Raw genomic sequence first — 20,525 nt, 5'->3', positions numbered from 1 at the left:
TGAAAATTGTAAAAAAAAAAATGTTTTTTTTATAAAACGATTCACATTTACGTTCATCTTATTTTCCATCATTTGCTGATTCCAAAAACATATAAAAATGTTATATTTGGATTAAAAACAAGCTCTGAAAATTAAATATAAAAAAAATTATTATCAAAATTAAATTGTCGAAATCAATTTAAAAACACTTTCATCTTATTCCTTGTCGGTTCCTGATTCCAAAAACATATAGATATGATATGTTTGGATTAAAAACACGCTCAGAAAGTTAAACCGAAGAGAGGTACAGAAAAGCGTGCTATCCTTCTCAGCGCAAGTACTACCCCGCTCTTCTTGTCAATTTCACTGCCTTTGCCGTGCGCGGTGGACTGACGATGCTACGAGTATACGGTCTTGCTGCGTTGCATTGCGTTCAGTTTCATTCTGTGAGTTCGACAGCTACTTGACTAAATGTTGTATTTTCGCCTTACGCGACTTGTTTTTTTTTTAACATTGCTGTGTAAAATAAAACTGTAAAATAACTATTTTACAGGTTTATTTCACAAGTTTATCTTATATTTTCTGAACATTTGGAAATAATTGCTTAACCTTTTGAAATATTTTTATTATTGTTTAGAGCATAAGCGATAAGCGATCAGGGCCTTTTCAAGAAATCTAAACATGGTCGCTGCATAGGATTTTTTTCCCTTTCGTACAATCAGGCACACCACTCGTACAGGTAAGCCTTAGATTTTATGTAGCGCACTTTATAAGAACAGTGTTATATCTATTTATTTGAGTTAGGCATTGAAGATTTGAGAGGGCTTCTTCGCATCGAAGGAGTCTCTTCTGAGTGGGAATTCAGCTGTGAGTTCTGGTCAATGGTGTCTGTCTAATCCAGTAATCGGCCCTCGAAGGCAATCACTGAAGTGAAGTGCACCGGGAGTGACTATTGCAACGACTGTCGTGTCCAGCGCAGTTAGCACCATTCATTGCTTCGACAGTCGTTGCAATAACGGCCCAAACGTTTCACCACGACAAAAATAGCGGACGTTGGTCGTTGTGTACCTGATCTAAACTGGAAGTTCGGGTGTTGATCGATACCAAAGCTTGACTTTAGCTTTTATTTTCTTCGATTTGTTGAAGGTGGTCCATATTAGGGGACTCGCACATACTTTGAGATTTTGCTATTATTTTTTGTTTGTAGTAGAAACTCGGGGTCAACACTGCTAAAATGTAACAAATGAGGTCTTAGCTGTCATATATAGCAATTTTTGTGTGATAAAAGCTTTGGCTGTGGACAGAAACGAGTCCGTTTTAGGCGGCAAATTTAGAGTGAACGCTGCCAAAATTGAAAAAAGAGAAAAAGTCTAACGGTTTTGAGATTTGTGTTTCTGCAACTGTTTTGACATGTGCAAGTTATCCAGAGAGGGTGAATACAGCGAATAAAACTTTTTTGAGCGCTCTGGCGCCGTTAGTTTTTCAAAACAGGAGGTGGTCCATATTAGGAGCCGGTCCATATTAGGAGCCCTTCCCCTACATAATTATGGCCTATAAATGGTTTGAAGCATGCCGACATGTTCATTGTCGGATTGTTCAGTGTTTCAAAAAAGATCGTCAGCAGCTGATGCAAACTAAAAATGGCAAAAGCATTGACGCTTGATGAAAAAAAAGGCGCCAAGGGAGAGCTGGATAACTTGGACTATGTCTACTTTGCCATACCAGACATCAACGGCATCCCGAGAGGACAAGTTATTCCTCAGAAATTTGTCAAGGAAAAGACGGAGAAGGGATTGTATTTGGGTTTTGGTAAGAATCTCTTTTCCTGTGTCTGTGCCTTTATTCGTCTGGCTGTTGGCCTGACTGAGAAAAACAACAACTGGGCCTAGTGGGATAGAACTGAACATAATTGTGAAATCAAGTTTCATGTATTGTCTTATTGGTGTAGTTTAATTCTGCCGTGTGCTGACAAAACCGAGTAAGTCCACTGAAGCTAGTTCTGAGATAAACGACTTTTTCTGTTTTATTACATTTCTCAAAAGTGACGATTATCTTGATCAACCTACAGAGATAATAAGATAAATAGCATTATTGTACGTTTACAACCCGAGTTTGATAATGATCTGATGGATGGTTTTTGTTTTGTTGGGCATTTTGTGGACTTACTTGGTTTTGTCACTTTTTTCCATTATATCAGATCTAAAAAATTTGACAGATCTAAGCAAGTGGACTTACTTGGTTTTGTCAAAACATTTGGAAGAAAAAGTAGTGCTTTTTTGAGGATGAAAGTCGCTTGTTCATTTCAATGCGTTATTCTCTCGGGTGCCAGGAGAAACGTTCCGTATAACTCTCGCTTACTCTATTACACATGTCGTGTGCACATTAGAGCGCTTACTTCCCTTTGCTTATTTGATCTCTAAACAACGCTCTGGCTCATTTCGGTACGATTCTCACAGATACTTTCCAAGCGAACCTGTAACAATGTGTGCGTTTGTGTGTTTGTTCTGATTAAAACCAGTCTTGATCTAAGGACTATGTCCAGTCAAGAATAAAAGCTGGTTCTTGTGTATGACTGTGTACGTGAGTGTTAGTTTGAGTGCCTTGGAGAATGATGAGCATATCAGATTGCGGTGATTTGCTAAAATACATATTATTCACGTACAATTTTTTAAGCTACACAGCATGTTTTTTTGTTCCGGTAATGTTTTGTTGTTGTAAGTTTGGGTGGTACGGTTATTACTATAGTTACAGCCTTAAATCACATTATTTGAAATTCAAATCAAACACTATTTACCCGGGTTTGATGTCTTAAAAATCGTTTCTTGAAATTGTTATTACGAAATATTTCTGGACATTAAAATGCTAGCACAGGCACGAAAGTGATTTTATTGCAGGTGTCAATGTTTCCTGAATCTATTTATAGATGTGTTACGTTTGAATTGATATTAAGCAATTCAGGTGCCGTGTGGACATGGTACGGAAACATTCACTGTCCCGATTGACGGGTTTTAACAGCGAGGACGCAATTTTTGTGAAGGCGTTTTAGTTCTGCTTCTTCTTCTTCTTTTGCGTTCGTGGGCTGAAACTCCCACGTACACGTGTGCTTTTGCACGAGTGGCTTTGTACGTGGATGACCGTTTTTACAAAACCATTTAGGCAGCCATACGCCGTTTTCGGTGAAAGCATGCTGGGTATTTTCGTGTTTCTATAACCCACCGAACTCTGCTTTGGACTGCACGATCTTTTCCGTGCGCACTTGGTCTTGTGCTTGCGTGTACACACGAAAGGTGATAAGGCACCAGCAGGCCTGCACGTAAGTTGACCTGGGATATCGGTAAAATCTTCACCTTAATTACCCGTCAGGTGCGGCCGGGATTCGAACCCACGACCTTCCGCTTTGGTAAGTCTTTTTTTTTTTTCAAAATGATATTTTTTGTCCATCAAAAAGAAACAAGAGGCGAAGCCATCAAGGCTCACGTAAGAAATCGACAAACAGTAACACAAACTCAATCACACAAACTCAATCACACACACACACACACACACACACACACACACACACACACACACACACACACATACACACACACACACACACAGAAAGAGCATAGGTGAAACTGTGCAAGAAAGCGAGACACTAGATCTAGATCTGTCTGTCTGCATGTTGCCTACTTACAAGGACACGACTGCCAACTAGTCTCGGCGCGCTCGAAATAATAATGACCGAGACTGTCAGTACTTCCTTCGCGTGACGTTAGTCATAATGTGACGTCAATGTAATGTGACGTCTTCAAATGTTAGAGTTTCTACCACAGACATACACACGCACAGACGCACGCACGCACGCACGCACAGACAGACAAAGTTACGATCGCATAGGCTACACTTACGTGAGCCAAAAATCAATGCGCATCTTGTGTGCTAATTTCTACTTTTTAGAGTGCTTAGATAAGCAGATATGAACAAGTAAGTCCACAACCAAAAACAACTTTTTAAGTGTGCATGAATGTTTTTACAAAACCAAGTAAGTCCAAGGGGTTCCCAATTTTTCTATAATGATAGTTTTAAAATTCTTGTCAGACGACCCATACAGAAAATACGTCATTTTAAGTTTAGAACTCACAAATGACGTCATTTAAAGTTTAGAACACACAAATGACCTCTTTCGATAAGGCGAGACATAATGACGTCACCTTATGACGTTTTATTTTAAAAATTTTCGTCTCTATCTATATATAATTCTCCTGACGATCCTTGTCTCTCTCTCTCTCTCCCTCCCTCTATTCCTCCCTATCTCTCTCTTTTCCTCCCTCCATCTCTCTTTCTATCCCTCCCAACCTCTCTCGCTATCTCTCTCCCTCTTACTCTCTTCCTCCTTCCCTAATTCCTCTTTCCCTTTATTTCTCTCTCTCCCCCCCCTCGACCCTGATTTCTTTCCCCTCTCTCACTCTCTCCCTGTTTAGTCTCTCTCTCTCTCTCTCTCTCTCTCTCTCTCTCTCTCTCTCTCTCTCTCTCTCTCTCTCTCTCTCTCCATTTTGTGCAAATTCGTAATGTTAACGTTATTTTCACTGTTTTGTCATTTATCTTGACAACACTTCTTCTTTAGCAGCCATGCTTGCACCAAAACTAGCACCCCTACTAACAAGTAAAATGCCGCAAGAATATTCGGATTGACTTTGACGTCATACTGGCAAAAATATTGCATTCTGATTGGTTATAGCGTCATAAAGGTTCTTGTGATTGGTGGATGGACTTACTTGGTTTTACCAGCAAATTGACATGTAATTTTTTTGGAGAAATGTTTGAAGTTGTGGACTTACTTTTCTATATCTCCTTATCTATTTATTTTACAAAGTCAAAATTTACACACAGGCTGCTTCTTGATTTCTTAGTTTTGATGAACAAAAAGATATCATTTTTGGGAAAAAATGGACTTACTCGGTTTTGTCAGCACATGGCAGATGTACTTTAAACAGTTTTTAAGGTGTGGACTTACTTTTTTATATCTCCTTATCTATTTATTTCACAAAGTCACAATTTACACATAAGGTGCGCCTTAATTTCTAAGCTTTGATGAACAAAAAATATCATTTTTGAAAAAAATGGACTTACTCGGTTTTTTCAGCACACGGCAGAATTGTGCTCTTGCTATATGTGTTATCTGCTTGATTGTCATTATTACACATGGTTGTAAAGAGGTTAACTCGTGTATTCCTTTTCAAATCTTATCTTATAAGAAAAATAAACACACCTCTGTATATACTTTCAGCGACTCTTTACATGGGACCCAACTCAGAATGTGTCCCAGACATGGACATTTACAAAAAATTCAAAAACGGAACTTGGATGGCCGACCCTAGCACACTACAAGTGACACCGTGGAGTGACCACAACTCACGGACAACAGGCATGGTGCTGTGTGACCTGACAGGAGAGGGAGTGGCCGAAGAGGCGGACACACGACAGATGGTCAAGCGGCTTTTGGACAAACTGTGGAATGACCACGGCTTGATTCTGAAATCTGCTTTTGAGTTTGAGTTCAGCGTGTATAAAATGGTAGGTAGAGTTTTGTGTGTGGTTTAGGTTTAGCCTTATGATATGCAGTTGTGGAGTGTGGGTGTTAGGATAAAGTGTGTGTGTGTGTGTGTGTGTGTGTGTGTGTGTGTTTTGGTGAAGGTATTGTTGGTATTGATGTTCGTGAGAAATAACATTTCACATGTTATGGTTGATGGGGGGGGGGGGGGGGGTGTGATGCGGGGGGGGGGGGGGGGGGGGTAGTGAAACGTGTATAAATATGATCTTGTTTTGTTTACGTATTATCATATTGACTGTGTGATAACATTTTCTTCTCATTATTTAAGAAGCGGAGGTTTTTATTCGTAGGGTCGAAGATAGGCGCCTTTGTATATTTGGCTACATGTCAATACGTCCCAATACCATTACGTCCCAGTACCATTACGTCCCAGTACCATTACGTCCCATTATCATTCCGTCCCAGTGCAGTACCATTGTGTCCCAATACCATTGGGTCCCAGTACCATTGCGTCCCAGTACCATTAGGTCCCAATACAATTACGTGCCATTGCGTCCCCGTATTACTGTGATTGGTTTTATGTGTTTGGTTGGTCTCTTCTTTTGGTAGTGCAATAGCGTTAATTATGGATCGTTGTTATCATCATTTACATAAAAACTTATCTGTTAATCCAAACAATGATATAATTACTGTGATGTTCTTAACTACACTTTAACATGGAACGTATGTATGTATGTATGTATGTATGTATGTATGTATGTATGTATGTATGTATGTATGTATGTATGTATGTATGTATGTAGGTAGGTATGTATGTAGGTATGTATGCATGTGTGTTGGTGTGTCGGTGTGTCAAGTGTGCAAGTAAAAAGGGTATTGTAGTTGTACATATATTACTTTAGATATTTTTTTGTTATCATGGGTTTTATGAATTTTCTTCTCTTATTCTTTTATAATTATTAATTAATGACCTATATGTGCTGATGACCAATTTAATTTCCTTTGTTGGATCAATAAAATGTTATGAGTTATGAGTTATGAGTTAGTGAATTCAATTTCTGAGATGTTACTGTAGCAGTGTAGCGACACGTTTTGTAATAAACGTGCGTTTTGAAATAAATTTATTACAAATTGTGTTCGGATTACACAATTGTTATTACAAAACGCGTTCAACACGATTTGTAATAAAAATTGTGTAAGCCGAACACGATTTGTAATACATTTATTACAAAACGCACTTTTATTACAAAACGTGTCGGTACATAGCAGTATTTCACAAATAAAAATAAAACAAGTCGCGTAAGGCGAAAATACAACATTTAGTCAAGTAGCTGTCGAACTCACAGAATGAAACTGAACGCAATGCCATTTTTCAGCAAGACCGTATACTCGTAGCATCGTCAGTCCACCGCTCATGGCAAAGGCAGTGAAATTGATAAGAAGAGCGGGGTAGAAGTTGCGCTAAGAAGGATAGCACGCTTTTCTGTACATCTCTTTGTTTTAACTTTCGGAGCGTGTTTTTAATCCAAACATATCATATCTATATGTTTTTGGAATCAGGAACCGACAAGGAATAAGATAAAAGTGTTTTTAAATTGATTTCGACAATTTAATTTTGATAATAATTTTTATATATTTAATTTTCAGAGCTTGTTTTTAATCCAAATATAACATATTTATATGTTTTTGGAATCAGAAAATGATGGAAAATAAGATGAACGTAAATTTGGATCGTTTTATAAATGTTTATTTTTTTTTACAATTTTCAGATTTTTAATGACCAAAGTCATTAATTAATTTTTAAGCCACCAAGCTGAAATGCAATACCGAAGTCCGGGCTTCGTCGAAGATTACTTGACCAAAATTTCAACGAATTTGGTTGAAAAATGAGGGCATGACAGTGCTGCCTCAACTTTCACGAAAAGCCGGATATGACGTCATCAAAGACATTTATCAAAAAAATTTAAAAAACGTTCAGGGATTTCATACCCAGGAACTCTCATGTCAAATTTCATAAAGATCGGTCCAGTAGTTTAGTCTGAATCGCTCTACACACACACACACACACACACACACACACACACACACACACACACACACACACACACACGCACATACACCACGACCCTCGTCTCGATTCCCCCCTCTACGTTAAAACATTTAGTCAAAACTTGACTAAATGTAATAAAAAGATGTGTACCGGTGATGTCGGACAAACATGTGGACGGACATTGACCAACAAAATGTATCAATAGGTTCCGGGTGCGTATCGCTAGCGCTACGTGTCATGTGTGCAACGTGTCATTTGTCCTACGAGTCATTTGTGCTACGTGCCTCTATCGCTACGTTGATTAGTGCTACAAATAATTTGTCGATAAGTCGCTATCATTCGTTTATTATCACTACGTGTCGACAGCACTACATCTTTTAGCGCTACGTGTCATTATCGCTACGTGTCAATACCACTACTTACTGACGACTCTCTCTTTCTCATTTTTTCTCTCGCTCTCACTCCTGGTTTGTGTGTGTATATGTATTTCTGTGTATGTGTGTGCGTGTGTGTGTGTGTTTCAGGGTGTGTGTGTGTGTGTGTGTGACTGTCTCTATGTCTCTCTCTCTTGCTCACTCGCTCGCTCACTCACTTTGTCTCTCTCTCTCTCTCTCTCTCTCTCTCTCTCTCTCTCTCTCTCTCTCTCTCTCTCTCTCTCTCTCTCTCTCTCTCTCTCTCTGTGACTGGAGAACAATAATTGACAAACACAGAATAATTATTGGAAACTGCACAATCAGACAGTACATTAATTGTCTTCTTTATGAAAAATCATGAAGGAAAAAAAGGGGTCATAATACTTGTTACAATATGTTATCTTCTACGTGTCACTTAAAATCAAAATACATTTTGACTCTTGAATTAAAGGTCTTGCTTAAAAAAGGGACCTGTCATCTTTCATCAGATTATAAGATATAATGAATTAAAAATTGTCTGACCAACGAAATATCTCATAAATCAATGTGATTAACAGATTGTGTGTATGTCTATTTATTTATCTCTTCTCCATCCTTAATCACTGTTCACACCCACCCATCCCTTCTCTCCCCTTGTCTGACCACGATGATCACGTACCCCATCCCCCCTTCCGCGGGTCCCCCCTTCCGCGGGTCCCCCCTTCCGCGGCCCACACCTCACTGTGCCCACCTCACCTCACCTCCCCATTCACCCCCCCCCCACACACACCCACACACACTGCCCACCGCAGCGTTCAAGCATTGCTCAAGTAACAATTGTGTTGGGACGTAATGGTACGGGGACGTAATGGGATTCCTTCATGGGACGTATCGAGATGCAATTTTCTTGGGACCTATCGACACGCAATTTTGTTGGGACGCAATGGTACGGGACGCAATGGCATTGAGACCCAATGGTATTGGGACCCAATGAGATTGCTTAATGGGACGCAATGAGACGGCATTTTGGGGGGGACGCAATGGTACTGGGACACTTAATCTGTGAAAGCGTACACGTTTAACGAAACCATACACATTTTTAGTCTTGTCATCACAACAGTTAGGCAAATAAGCGATTCTTTATTCGAACCTCGGGGAACCGGGAAGACCTTTAACCTCTTTTCATGCCACACACGCAGGATGACGGCACGCCATTGGGAAGCAAACACGACCAGTACCTGGACCTTCGCAGTGTCCAGCCCGACATGGACCTCCTGCTGGAACTGCATGAAGAGATGCAGCAGGCTGGCATCGACCTCACGGCCTTAGCGCCCGAGATGGGCGCTGGTCAGTGGGAGTTGAATGTGGAACCAAGTGACGGTCTGGCAGCTGCTGACCTTGCCTTTCATGTCAAGAATGCCATCAAGGTCTTCTTCAGACGTCGAGGGTAACGGCATTAAAAAAAAATTGTGTTCAGGAATTTAACCAAATGTATAGTTTACTAAAAACGAAATTTAAATTAACGTAGGTCGAATGATTATCCATTTCAAGAAAAGTGTTTGTTTCATTAAGTTAATTTGGACCCGCGGTCGTTATGGTTAAAATATTTCTTTCAGTTTGCCTTCACTCTACTACTTTTAATTCAGGATATATCAATTAATAACCGACTTGCACAAGGCACTGCAAAGGGAGCTCGTCAGCCGCAGATGCGCGAATCGATAGTTCGCTTGGATGTGGATTAACTTTTAAGGTCGCGGCTTCAATGATCCGACTCAATTACGTGTTACCACGTTCTTGCAATGAACAATGCACATGTGCAATCACATTTTAATATTCTCAAAAAAGTCAACGATTTACAATGAGTCTTCTTCTTCTTCTTCTTCTTCTTCTTCTTCTTCTTCTTCTTCTTCTTCTTCTTCTTCTTCTTCTTCTTCTTCTTCTTCGTTCATGGGCTCAGACTCCCACGTTCACTCATGTTTTTAGCATGAGTGGATTTTTACGTGTATGAGTCACCGACCGCATACTTTTAACTCGCTGAGTGACGCATTTTCCTTTGATTCTTCATTACTTTGATCATGCATTTTTCAAGTAAGCGGTACGCGTGGTATGAAGATAGGGTAGGCGATGTCTTGCAACTCTGTGCACTCACCCGTCCACAAACATGGTTTTTTTAAAATACTTTTTCTTTGTAAATTGTATTTGAAAAAAGTCACCCTGATATCTTTAATTAAACATTTAACTTATCTTGGAAGTCAAGGCAATTTATAAATACGTCATCAACATGCAATTAATCAAACGCAATGGGTATCATTTTCAAGGTACGAAGCGACCTTTATGGCAGTACCACAGATCGGAGTTTGCACAATTCTCAACATGCTTCACTTCAACCACTCGCTGTGGACCCCTGACGGGAACAACGCCATGAAGGATGACGTCAAAGACAACGCCATCTCCGATCTGGCGTTACGTTGGAAAGCTGGCCTGCTGCGTCATGGGGCGGCCATGAAAGCCCTGTGTTGCCCCACTGTCAACTGTTACCGCAGCTATTTGTACAGTGATATGTTTTCTGCGCGGCGTGCCGAATGGTCCGTGGAGTGTCGTGACACGATGATACGGTGCAAGGTCAGAACCAAACTTTTTATCACATTCCTCTAATGGCTTTACCGTGAGGGCGTAAAGCTTACATTTTCTTTCTCACCAAACTTTTTGTTCGTGACACTATGATACGGTGCAAGGTCAGAACCAAACTTATTTTTCGTGACACTATGATACGGTGCAAAGTCAGAACCAAACTTATTTTTCGTGACATTATGATACGGTGCAAAGTCAGAACCAAACTTTTTTTCGTGACATTATGATATGGTGCAAAGTCAGAACCAAACTTTTTACCGTGACACTATGATATGGTGCAAAGTCAGAACCAAACTTTTTACCGTGACACTATGATACGGTGCAAAGTCAGAACCAAACTTTTTACCGTGACATTATGATACGGTGCAAAGTCAGAACCAAACTTTTTTTCGTGACATTATGATATGGTGCAAAGTCAGAACCAAACTTTTTACCGTGACACTATGATATGGTGCAAAGTCAGAACCAAACTTTTTACCGTGACACTATGATACGGTGCAAAGTCAGAACCAAACTTTTTACCGTGACATTATGATACGGTGCAAGGTCAGAACCAACCTTTTTTTCGTGACACTATGATACGGTGCAAAGTCAGAACCAAACCTTTTACCGTGACACTATGATACGGTGCAAAGTCAGAACCATACTTTTTTTCGTGACACTATGATACGGTGCAAGGTCAGAACCAAACTTTTTGTCGTGACACTATGATACGGTGCAAAGTCAGAGCAATACTTTTTGTCGTGACACTATGATACGGTGCAAGGTCAGAAACAAACTTTTTGTCGTGACACTATGATACGGTGCAAAGTCAGAACCAACCTTTTTTTCGTGACACTATGATACGGTGCAAGGTCAGAACCAAACTTTTTACCGTGACATTATGATACGGTGCAAGGTCAAAACCATACTTTTTGTCGTGACACTATGATACGGTGCAAAGTCAGAACCATACTTTTTGTCGTGACACTATGATACGGTGCAAGGTCAGAACCATACTTTTTGTCGTGACACTATGATATGGTGCAAAGTCAGAACCAAACTTTTTACCGTGAGACTATGATACGGTGCAAAGTCAGAACCATACTTTTTGTCGTGACACTATGATACGGTGCAAGGTCAGAACCATACTTTTTGTCGTGACACTATGATACGGTGCAAAGTCAGAACCAAACTTTTTACTGTGACACTATGAAACGGTGCAAAGTCAGAACCATACTTTTTGTCGTGACACTATGATACGGTGCAAGGTAAGAACCATACTTTTTGTCGTGACACTATGATACGGTGCAAGGTCAGAACCATACTTTTTGTCGTGACACTATGATACGGTGCAAGGTCAGAACCATACTTTTTGTCGTGACACTATGATACGGTGCAAAGTCAGAACCAACCTTTTTACCGTGACACTATGATACGGTGCAAAGTCAGATTCAAATTTTTTGTCGTGACACTATGATACGGTGCAAAGTCAGAACCAAACTTTTTACTGTGACACTATGATACGGTGCAAAGTCGGAACCAACCATTTTTTTCAAGACACTATGATACGGTGCAAAGACAGAACCAAACTTTTTACCGTGACATTATGATACGTTGCAAGGTCAGAACCATACTTTTTGTCGCGACACTATGATACGGTGCAAGGTCAGAACCATACTTTTTTTTCGTGACACTATGATACGGTGCAAGGTCACAACCAACCTTTTTTGTCGTGACACTATGATATGGTGCAAGGCCAGAACCAAAATTTTTGTCGTGACACTATGATACGGTGCAAAGTCAAAACCATACTTTTTGTCGTGACACTATGATACGGTGCAAGGTCAGAACCAAACTTTTTGTCGTGACACCATGATACGGTGCAAGGTCAGAACCAAACTTTTTGTCGTGACACTATGATAAAATGCAAGGTCAGAACCAACCTTTTTTTCTTGGTCCTGCTGTTTGAGATTAGATTGTTGGTGTATACCGAATATTGCTGGATAAAATCATTATTCTGCTCTCAAAGGTCTGAGATAAAATGTCCGATCACAGTGGGTCAGAACCAAACTTTTTTGTTCTTAATCCCTGCTGTTTATACGGCTGAGATTGGAATCTGGGTGGATTCGGAATATTGCTGGATGAAATCATCATTCTGCTCTCAAAGTGCTGAGATAAATGTCCGATCCCGGTGGGATGAAATTAGAATTTCTTTGCTGATTCTATCATTTTAACGTGTTCAGATAAGAAATACCGTTCTATTTTATAGTTCATTGGATTGAATCCAAATTTTGATTCCATCCAGTTGTACAGACTGAAAATCGGCTGGATGAGACTAGAATTCTTATTTTATACACACTACCTTACGAGAAGTAGAACTCTTGTTTTCCAAGCGGACATTTTTTATTTTATTTTATTCTGCTACTGTAGAGTGTGGCCTGTGTTATATTATCCTTTTCAATTCGCCATTTTAACAGAAGCTTCTTTTTTTCCCTTGCTGTCTTTGATGCCTTTGTTTCTTCGATTCTCTCTTCCCTGTTCCTCCTCGCTCTGTCTCTCTGTCTCTGTTTAACTCGTTTGCTTTCCTTCATTACCACCAGGTTACCAATGGCAACGTATTCATGGAGAACAGATTAGGAACAGGACCGGCCAGTCCATACCTTCTAATGGCAGCTCATTTGGTGGCAGGCATGTCGGGTCTTCAACAGGAAGTAACTTCACCACCACCGAAGGATGCTGAGCATGCGCAAGTGCTCCCGACTTCACTTGACGAAGCCTTGCACGCACTAGAAAAAGATGACGTCATGGAGGAAGGTCTGGGTAAGACATTTGTGTCCAACTACGTCACAGTGAAACGTCATTACGAGGTTATACCATATGCAAAGCTGTCTCATGAGTCTGATGCAGAAAAGCTCGAGTTTGAACGTCAGAAATTCTTCACGACCTTCTAAAAAACTACGGTGTCATTTGCCTAGAACTACCTACATTTGATTGGAACTCAATTTCCAATTGTACGGGGGCCAACTGAGTTCCGGGCCCGACTGTAACGGTGTTGACTTCGACATTTCAAACTTGGTATGAATAACAAACAAAAAAAGTCATCATTGAGACCTCATGCACAATAAAACGCATTATCAACAGTTTGTTTGTGTGACTTGGCTTCACAAAATTCCATACCCCACTGTTTTTCCCACACAATAGAGAACACCAATAACAGAGCAGTTATCCAATAAATTACTCAGCAATAATTACACATTGTAATTCAATCAAGTTTGCGTTTTAATGAAACAGATTCTGTGACTGGTCAGAATGCCCCAACTCATTAAAAATTACCGGTCATTAATTACACATTAACATGCTTCCATTTGAAACTTCGAGGTCTTCATCGGGGATTGACGCCCGACAAAAGCTAATTGAAGCCCGACGGACCTCAGTTGCATGCAGGCTGCTGCAACCCTTCTTTTTTTTTTCTTTTTTGGCGGGGAGCATCCTTTTTTATGGGTCTTTTTATTATTTTTTTTTCTACTTCTTCCCGCTTATCCTTAATACCTAGCCTGGACATGTATTCATATGATGGACTTTTTTTTCTCTTCACTACAGTTACTCTAACGTTACAGCTATTTCATTCACCTTTGCTATGTCTAGTAGTTTGTGCGTTTGTTTGCATGTATGTGCGTGTGTGTGTGTGAGTGCGTGTGTATGTGTGTGTTGTTGTTGTTGTTATTCCCATATTTCTGTTAAATAATACCATTTTCAGCGGGACAATACATAACATGTTAATTAATCCAACGCTCGATGGACAAAAGGCGAGAATTTACAAATTACCAATTACAGTACTAGTTTTCAGCACAGCATCATACGGCGCATATATAAATAACTTTACATTAACAGCACTATACAACTATTTATCTATATTCTTATACACAGTTCAATTTTACTAGTGATTTCGAAGTCGAGCTTGGTTCTGAAATAAGACCTTCATGTTAGTTTTTGGATTTCCGTACTTAAACTGGCTTATGCACATTTTCGATATCAATATAAGGTGATTAATTATGAAGGTTTTCTCTCTGGGGATATCACGTGTGAAATACCCAAAAAGAGCCTCTTCGCAGCTTAACTTTATATTTTTGCCTGTACATTTAAATATGTACCCTTGACATTCCTGCCATATGGGTTGCACTGCTCTACACTGCCAGAAAAAGTGCTCGATGAAGTCGGTTTCGTTACAATACTGACAGAGATTTGTTTGACGAATTCCCATCTTATGTAGCAAAATGTTGGTGGGATATATATTGTGTAAAATTTTCCAATGCAATAGACGAAGACGGGTTTCTGTCGAGCATTCGTTAGCTAATTTCCAGTGTTTATCTTCTAATGTAATATTTAATTTGTTCGACCAAAATCCAGCTGAGCTTGGCTCCTTTATCTCATAATTTAACATCTTTAGGCGAATTTGGCGTGGAGATAATTGTATAAATGGCATATGATCAGACCGGGCCTGACCCGTATCACGCAATAATAGAGCTTTGATGGCAGTCTGTATTGCATTATATTCAAATAGGCGAGACTGTTTATATCCAGATCGTTCACATATTTCCTCAAAAGAGCAGATGTTTTTGTTGTTAGTTTATAAGTATCTATTTTGTATGCATTCTTAGTTTTATAATTGCGAAATATTGAATTTTGTGTTGAAAGAATTATTGAGTCTCTTTATTAAACGTAATCAGGATTTAAGAAATGTATGTTTGACTAGAGGAATACTCGGCTTCGCCGGGGTGAATCGCGAGACAGAGACAGACAGCGTGGTGGTTCACCACAATCACCTTTTTAGAATGTCACTGCGCTGTCCAGAACGCTTCCCTTGCACCCGTAAGTTGTTCTTACTGTCAAAGTGAAAAGGTCGAATCAATTTATAGCCACGCGAAAAATACACTGTCACCTATCTCTATATATTTATAGATATAGATATACATATATATATATATATATATATATATACGGCTTCTCTGTGTGTGTGTGTGTGTGTGTTTGTGTGTGTGTGTGGGCAAAAACCTGTGGATTGTAGAGTTCTGTTTGTGATGGGGTCTAGCGGCTTTTGTCTGTCTGTATGTTCTGGCATTTGAGAAGCCACAACAGATAATATAGGGCTAAGTAATAAGCTCTAAACTTCTCAAACCCGTTTGACAGGACTTCGCCTTCAAAGGTGATTGTGGTGAACCGCCACGCTGTCTGTCTCTGTCTCGCGTTTCACCCCGGCGAAGCCGGGTATTCCTCTAGTATATATATTTATATCCCATGACCTCCCTTCTTTGTCTCTGTTACTTTAGTATGGGTATATATGTTGTATTTTTATAGCTCAATAAATACATCATGGACTCCAAAAAATATATGATAGTGCAGATTCCGATTTGGGCAAAGAACTACTTTCCTCGCGCCGAACAATGTGACACATTTGTATAAAGTTCCAAAATCGTATTGCACGGCTCAGAAAACCACATCAGTTGCACGCAAAAATGAATCTCAGAACTGATGTGATGTATGAGATGCAATAAGCAAACGTTTCTTTCATCATGAAAGCAATGCAGGTCGAAAAAAACGAACATTCAACTTACAAGATACACAGATGCTAGCGAACCAAAACAAAAACACGAGTACCCTCCCTTGCATCGTTAGCAGACGACTTTTGAGAATCTGTCAGTAGTGTGTTTTGGTGTGCGTCTTCAGTTTCTCTGGCAGTGTCGGTGTGGGAACTGACAGAAGCTAGGGAGCACAGATAATAGAAGCACTGTCACATAGACTAATCACACAATCAATACACATTTGGCTCATGTTTTAAATGACAGTTTCGAGTTTGTTAGTCAAACTCAAAGCAACAACACTGTCACTGGTGACATGCGTAGCGAGACCGAGAAGCGTCCTTACCTGGCACGGTTTGGCTTCGCTATCAAACATCGACTGTTTCACGTGTTTTGCGAGCAAGTCTACTCTTTTGCCTGGCTCTGCAGTAAGTCCACATTGGCGATGAAGGTATCCAAGAACTTAACATGTGTGTATTTTTCCGTAATCCAGTCATATTCCTTCAAAATGCAATCAATCGGCGGTGACAGACGTGTCAGCAATTCGCGACTTCACCAACTCGGTCCCGTTTTGCTCACACCCATACCAGTTTAAGTCCATCCATGCAAACACACTCGCAAAACAGTTTATCACGTAGATACATTTCAAATAGGGAGCAAATGGTTAAATCTAAACCTACATATTTGTTCCCTAAAATTTGCTTCTCTGTCAATAAGCCTAATTGTATAATAACACGTTCGAGAAAAACAACGTGGAATCGATTCTGAATCGAGTAAGCCAAATGGGTCCCAAACCCGTTTCGCCCGTTCTGCCGACCTGAAACGCAAAACAAAAGAATTGTGCGCTTCAACTAAATTAATTTCTATACGACTTCATTACTTTCTTGCAACTTATGAACCTTTACTTAAAGCTTTTAAATGGTCTGAAAGTAGTGTTACCGCGTACTTATCGATGCACTCATTCGTTTTATTTTTTCAGCGACGGTCACTTAGTTTAAGGTTGCAAAAGGGCTAAGTCTCACTGGCAACACTGTTTTACACTCCACAGATCGCAACAGTGCCGCTAGTAGTCTACACTTTGTGTTTGATGGTAGAATGGGATATACAGATTACAACACTCGTGGTTTTTTATATGGCTTGTATTTCAGTCAAGACCCAGCGGGAATATCAATCGAGAGCCACTCGCCAGAGGCTGTGTCTCCCGATGATATTCATCCGCTGGGTCTTGACTGAAATACAAGCCATATAAAAAACCACGAGTGTTGTAACCTATACATATGAAGTCTTATATCGCGCGCGTATCTCCAGACTCGGACTCAATAAGGCGCTGGGATCTATTTTTGCAGTAATGCTAGTTGTACGTCATTCTTAGTTATGTTTTCTCATTTTAATTACTCTCACCTTTACAAAATTATTGTGTCTGTTTTCTATGTTTGACATTGTGTATGTGTGTAATCCATGCGGTTACCTATTTTTAGTTTAATTGTTGTTCACGTAGTCAAGGTTTACTTGTTGATTTACCATGATTCCTTGATCTATTGTACTTTTTTGGTTGATTGTATTCTCTTTTTAGGGAGAAAACTTGAAACTGCTTTTGGTAATGTTGGTAGTACTTTGCATGCTCAAATATATCATTGTAGTTCGTAGTACTTATTATCCTATTATAATCTTTACAGGTTGGTCCGGTATAGGTAGAACGAATAAACAAGAGTTCAACATGAGAAGAGACTCCGTTTTGATGTTGATCGAATCCCTCCACATATATATATGCAAACTAAGGTGGTCCCGCTGTACAAAGCCGGTTACCAAACACACACACACACACGGCACACACACACACACACACACGGCACACACATACGGCACACACACGACACACACATACACACACAAACACACTCACTCACACACACACACACACACACACACACACACACAAACACACTAACATTCGGTACAACTTACTCTCACATTCAAGCGGGAACACCAAACAAAACGTATCATTAAATAAACAAAATTTTAAGTGGTCAAGCAGATGACCACAAACCACAAATCTTCACAATAAAATTAATCTATACCATTTTCTGCGGTGTTTTTGTGGTCATTTAAAAAGGATGTTCACAAACAAACATATTTTTTCATCCAGTTACTTTTTGCAGCACTGTCAGCCGGACAGAACAGACAGTATTTATAAAGACTAATGGAAGGGAGGTAACAATTTTTGTTGTTGTTTGTTTGCTTAACGCCCAGCCGACCACGAAGGGCTATATCAGGGAGGTGCTGCTTTGACATATAACGTGCGCCACACACAAGACAGAAGTCGCAGCACGGGCTTCATGTGGGAGGTAACAATCAATGTCCACATTACCCCCCAAAAAAACCAGTTGCTTCCCTTTAACTACTAACCTAGATCTGTGTACATGTTTAAAACAAGATAGGTTTTTAATGTGTTACAGTCGTACTATATTATTATGTGTGTACTTACTTACTTAGGCCCTTTGCCCCCAGCGGAGCATAGGCCATTGACGACATTTCTCCATCGCACCCTGTTCTGGGCTGTTCTCTCCGCTTCTTAACTATCTGCCCAGCTGTTGCCTTGCCTCTTCAGTTCTGCCTCTGTGTCCCGCCTCCAGCTGTTTCTTGGCCTCCCTCTTTTTCTTTTCCACTGCGGGTTCCAAGTGAGAGCCTGGCGGGTGATGCTGAATGTTGGTTTCCTGAGGGTGTGTCCAATCCAGCTCCATTTTCTCCTCAGAATATGGCTGTTAACGGGCTCTTGGCCCGCCCTTTGCCACAGCTCTTCGTTGCAGATCTTGTCTGTCCATCTGATCTTGAAGATGCGCCTCTGACAGGACTGGTGTTGATGAAAGTTATTACACCCCCAGTATAGGGGTGTGTATAGGTTTCGGTCGATGTGTTTGTTTGTTTGTTTGTATGTTTGTGTGTTTGTTTGTGTTCGCAAGTAGATCTCAAGAATGAACGGACCGATCGTCACCAAACTTGGTGAACAGGTTCTATACATTCCTGAGATGGTCCTTACAAAAATTGGGACCAGTCAAACACACGGTTAGGGAGTTATTGGTGGATTTTGTTTTTTTGGGGGGATCAACTACGGCATAACTCTTCCTTATCTTCTCCATGTTTTCAGCGTTTACCTCCCTTCCTTCGTATGGTGCACTATAGTATGAGGGGGCATCTTCGGATATTCCCGGCGTTCTGTTACTATTTTTAGAAGGTCACCGCAGTGTCCAGAACGTAAATTGGACCCGTAAATTATCCTCACTGTAAAAGTGCAAAGGTCGAATCAATTTATAGCCACGCGAAAAATACACTGTCATCTATCTCTCTATATATACGGCTTCTCTGTGTTTGTGTGTGTGTGTGTGTGTGTGTGTGTGTGTGTATCTCTCTCTATGTGAGCAACACCTGTGGATTGTTCAGTTCTGTTTGTGATGTGGTCTGGCGGCTTTTGTGTATTTGTATGTACTGGCCTTCCTTTGAGAAGCCATAACAGTTCAAAAGGGCTTAGAGATAAGCTCTAAATTGCTCAATCCTGAGCAGTGAGAATGGTTATTTCCCTTTGACCAACGGGGGTGTTATTCCTATCGGAGGAATTTCTTGTTATGTGTGTGTTCAAGCTATATGACGGTAGATGACGAGCGCTCGTATTTCACCTCACGACAGAGCCAGGAGTCACCCGACGGCCCTGCCAATATGTTTCTCGTAGTATAATAACAAGGAACTTAGTCGATAAATATCGAAAGGGGGCCGATTAATGGTTTAAATGTGAAATTTGTGTATAATAATGGGTCTGGGTCTGAAATGAAGTTAGGTAGTAGTTAACATTTGTTTTGAATAATAATTGGTATTTTGACAATGTGGGTAGCATGGAAATGTAAGCATTTGAATGTAAGTCTTAGGTACCATTGTACCCAGGAAGAGAGACGAGAGATAGGAGTAGGTTGCAATAGCTTTTGTGGTCTTTGAGTTTTGTTTTTGGAAAGACATTGTTAAAGAAAAAGAAGACAATTACAGTAATGCAATATTTATTGTGAAAACCAACGATTGTACAAAGAACATGTGAGGCAACATTATGTCTATGATGGTGTGAAGAAAATTAATTATGATTTATACTATTATTATTTAGACTTGAGACTGAATAGCAAAAGGCGAAGTGTATGTTTTGTGGTGTGAATTGAAACAAAATGAAAAGTGTAAATATCTGGGAAATTGTAGTTTAAAGACTTCGTTATTTCTTGATTGTTATTTACTACTATATTGAAGTGAATAGCAAAACGCTGTATTTGAAATTAGCATGGGATTTATATAAATTTTGTTTAATTAACTCTATAAGGACGGATAACTCCTATAATGGTTTAGGCAAA

At 39.9% G+C, this 20,525-nt stretch overlaps 1 protein-coding gene across 1 annotated transcript; it reads left to right on the top strand.

Annotated features, from left to right (window-relative positions):
- The first annotated feature begins 9,138 nt into the window (after positions 1-9,138).
- LOC138965961 (gamma-glutamylanilide synthase-like) lies at positions 9,139-13,688 on the top strand. Its single transcript, XM_070338044.1, has 3 exons — positions 9,139-9,401; positions 10,273-10,576; positions 13,168-13,688. The coding sequence occupies exons 1-3, from the start codon at positions 9,139-9,141 to the stop codon at positions 13,516-13,518; spliced, it is 918 nt and encodes a 305-aa protein (XP_070194145.1). The 3' UTR covers positions 13,519-13,688.
- The last annotated feature ends 6,837 nt before the right edge of the window (positions 13,689-20,525 follow it).

The sequence above is a fragment of the Littorina saxatilis genome, linkage group LG5, assembly GCF_037325665.1.
Source record: "Littorina saxatilis isolate snail1 linkage group LG5, US_GU_Lsax_2.0, whole genome shotgun sequence".
Taxonomy (NCBI): domain Eukaryota; kingdom Metazoa; phylum Mollusca; class Gastropoda; order Littorinimorpha; family Littorinidae; genus Littorina; species Littorina saxatilis.
The sequence above is the reverse complement of the archived record's forward strand: the minus strand, read 5'-3'. Positions and strand labels throughout refer to the sequence as shown.

Excerpts from the sequence above, each read along its gene's own strand:
- LOC138965961 (XM_070338044.1), top strand. The coding sequence starts at position 9,139 with ATGCCACACACGCAGGATGACGGCACGCCATTGGGAAGCAAACACGAC. Across the intron at positions 9,402-10,272 it reads GTCTTCTTCAGACGTCGAGG|GTACGAAGCGACCTTTATGG; the intron begins GTAACGGCATTA and ends ATCATTTTCAAG. Across the intron at positions 10,577-13,167 it reads ACACGATGATACGGTGCAAG|GTTACCAATGGCAACGTATT; the intron begins GTCAGAACCAAA and ends CATTACCACCAG.